This window comes from Aplysia californica, unplaced genomic scaffold (genome assembly GCF_000002075.1).
Source record: "Aplysia californica isolate F4 #8 unplaced genomic scaffold, AplCal3.0 scaffold01840, whole genome shotgun sequence".
In the NCBI taxonomy this organism is placed as follows: Eukaryota; Metazoa; Mollusca; class Gastropoda; order Aplysiida; family Aplysiidae; genus Aplysia; species Aplysia californica.
This window is the reverse complement of record NW_004799110.1, coordinates 2,779-6,440: the sequence shown is the minus strand read 5'-3', so window position 1 is coordinate 6,440 and position 3,662 is coordinate 2,779. Positions and strand designations below refer to the sequence as shown.

At 46.8% G+C, this 3,662-nt stretch overlaps 1 protein-coding gene across 1 annotated transcript; it reads left to right on the top strand.

The window, feature by feature from the left end:
- Positions 1-693: 693 nt before the first annotated feature.
- LOC106014020 lies at positions 694-2,967 on the top strand (the record flags this gene model as incomplete). Its single annotated transcript, XM_035973712.1, is given in 1 exon segment — positions 694-2,967. A coding segment is annotated over 1 exon segment (344 nt), but the record flags the coding sequence as incomplete, so codon positions are not given.
- Positions 2,968-3,662: the final 695 nt, after the last annotated feature.

Genomic DNA, 3,662 nt, shown 5'->3' with positions numbered 1-3,662 from the left:
ATGTATATGTAGGTGTGCCTGTGTGTGTTTTTGTGTGTGCACGTGCATCTATCTGTGCGTACGTGTGTGAGTACGTTTATGTGTGGATGTTTGTTTCCCCGAATAAACGGATATATTGAACGAGCCAACCAATTAGTACAAGGCCAATAAACATTGTGTTATTGCTCACCCTGACAAGCCAGGCAGGTTACTCTTCTTACACCCGCTGTAGGAAAATCAACTGGTGAAAAAACCACACACCGACTATGGTCCAGTTCGTATAGATTTAGTATATTATTGGTAGAGATTGGAAAACGTCATTGAATACGATGGCATAGATCTCTGTGTAGCTAGATCTACAGAAAAAGGACTTTGCAATAAAATATGAATACAAGATTTCTGCCTCACCTCAAGTTGTTGTTGTTGTCAATCCGGCTATATTGGGCCTGGGAGAGGGAACATTAGACCCAGAGGAACACACAGGGTTGAATATATCTCACACGACACCATGGCGTGACCGTGACGTAGTCTCATCAGACAGTCACTGCTCACTCACACACCAAGTCTCACGTCTACTAGATCTAGAACGCGTGCATCGTTGCAAAACAGACACTTTCACTTCTATAACTCATTACAGTTTCAGCAACCGCGACCACTTGTTGTACAACTGCAGTTACAGCGACCACTGTCACTTCTACAGTTACAGTTTCAGCAACCGCGACCACTTGTACAACGACGCAAGTTTCACAATTTCAGCGAGGTTTCTGTCCGTTTGTTAGGAAAACGAAACCTCTTGGCAGGTACACACACACAGTCGAGGAGATGGCGCCCTCCCGTCCCACATCTAGATCTACTGCACGCGATTTCTAGTTTCGTTTTGTTTGCTTAAGATTACCGGGTTCACACTCATCTGGGAGACAAGCAGGCCCGAGCAGACGAGAGGAAGGGACTCCGGACGTCTGGATATCTCGTCTCTTCTGTCACGGAGTGGAGTCTCTCGACACACGGGTCATCTCTCACGGCACAGGACAGAGATACAGGCGACGACGGCAGGAGAAGAAGGAGGAGAAGATAGGAAGATCGGTGGTGATCATAGTTTACGTACGAACGTGCGTGTGAACACATACACGTATTACACATCCACACACGCACACAGTGGGTCGCCGCGTACGACGGACTGACTGATTGACTGAGTGACTGACTGACGGTAGGTACTTGGCACTGATCTTGATTTTGATAACATTGACGTACGTCGGAGTGGAGTCTTCACAATAGTGTACGCGCGCGCGCACACACATACACACAGCACTTAACTTCACTGGAATGTAAATCTATCTACCTACACTGGATGTGTCCTTTCCTCTGTGGAGATTTGAAAAAGCACACACAGTTCAACAAGAGAAGAAGAAGGAGAGAGCCTTGCCTAACTCCAGTACTTCCTGGCTCTGTTATTGCGTCTTGGCTGTGGGCAGCAGCAGCGGCAGCGGTGGTGGTGGGGGTATCGCGAGGACGAGAGTCGGGACTTTGAGATCGGGGTACGACGAGGCAGCAGGCGGCTGCTACGACCGTAGGGTAAGTCGCTCGCCGTAAAATTAGAATCTCCAACTCGGCCGCGCGTTTCGCTCGGCCTCACCGAGTTAATCCGGAGTTTGGAACCCGTTTCCCCGCGCGTCGGGGGCCCCTCGTGTGACAGCAGCGCCTGGAGTGTGAGGCCCGTATCGCACCGAGACCTGCTAGGCGTACAGACATCTACAGGACCAAAACGCCGAGCGTGGTAGGCTAGGGTCGGATCTCCCTCCCCCCTCTCTGTCCTCGGCCGACTTCAACTCTTCTCTTGTTGTGGACTCAGAGCACAAAAAAACTCCGCGAGACGCATGAAGAGGTCGTGAAGAGATTCGAAAAAGAAACAGAGGAAAAGATTCCTCCCCGCTACCTGTTGCTTATGCCGCCTTCGCGCAGACTTGCTGGAGAAGAGGATTACAACCAGAGGTTTTCGCTCTCGTTACGTGCACATTTCTTTTTCTTATTGTTCCTGCTCGCGTGTGTGTGTGCGCGAGTGCGTGTTTGTGTGTGACGATTCGGTGGCTGGCTGTCGACTCGAAGGAGCCACCACAGAGGAGTGAGGTCTTGCCTATCTACGCTGGGATTTTTCTGGCATGGAGTTCCGAGATTCAAAGTTTTTACCGATGGCAGTGGCTGTATTAGATCTACGTTGTGAAGTTCATGGGCTGTAGGAACGAGGGAAAATTTCTTCGTAGCCTACTGCGCAGAAAACAATTAATTGTGCGTTTCGTAAGTAAAAGTGTAATGAATTAGATTCTATGCTTAGGTATGGCGTTAGTATAAGAGAATTCATAAATAATTCTAAAAACTGACCTCATTGTTTCAAACTCCCTTGAGAACGGAGTCGTTTTCAGCTGTACGTTTTATTCACTCTCAGAATAAATTAATGACAAGAAGGAATATGTGATAATGACAAAGAATACCATTGTGACAAGAAAAATAACAAGATGGTTATGTTTCAACACTCGGATTTGAATTTCTCTTTCTTCAAATCTCATCTGCTAGAAATAGAAACATCGTTTTCGTAATAATCTAGATCTATTTAAATCAGAAATAAAAACCAACAGCATACTCCCAAACTATGGCGGGGGTGAGTTCGTTCACGGTCATCTGTCTGCTTCTGTGTGTCGCCACTGACCGCTGTTGTGAGCCCGACACCGAGACGGGTCATGCCCAGACTACAACTCACCAAAACTCTTCACCATCAACGGGAGTTGGATCTAGCCGTTACGTTCAAAACGCTGGGGTTCCAAACCCAGGAAACCCTGACGGCGGGGGTGGTGGTGGTGTAGTTTTGGATCCCTGGCAGAATGAGGAGGAAGGTTCTAGTAGATCTAGATCTAGTAGAGTGATTCTTGACCAGGAGGTTTACATTCCGGATTACACGAGGATTCTCACATTGGATATCATACCGCGGGTTGATGTGAGTACACAATCTTTTTTTTTGGTAATCCCTTGCCCATTTATATATGAGATTGTGGGTGGTTGGCGGGTGCTCTGGTGTGGTTTGCTTCTTCTTTCCTATGAAACATCTATCGTCCTTATCTCTCCTTCTTCATTTTTATGTTTGTTACTCTCTTGTATACCTCTAATCTTCTGGCGTTCATATGACCTTATGCGGTTGCGAGCGCCGTAAAACCTCTACTAAAACTAATATATGAGATTGAGTCGACGCCATCTGATTAGTACAATGCGTATGATAGTGTCCGATTGTGTATTACGTGCATACTTAGTATGACATGTAACTGTTACAGATAGAGATTCCATGATTATAGATGTAAGTCGTTGATCTGACCTGCAATGGTGATTTTAGAAATAATGGTAGTTGTGAGTGATGATGTGGGATTGCGTTAGCTCTAGATCTAGTCCTATCTCTATCTCCCTATGCCCTAATGGGTCATGAGGGGCCTGGGCACCCTCTATCCCGTTCCCTACTGCAACCAATGTGACTTCTGACAAGTTGGATATTATGGCACACATAGCATACAGACAGAAATAAAACACATGAGAAACGGTTACGCCTTTTGAAATTTTTATGCACCCCTGCTCCCCAAACTTGCATAACCTGTCACACACACACACACACACACACACACACACACACACACACACACACACAC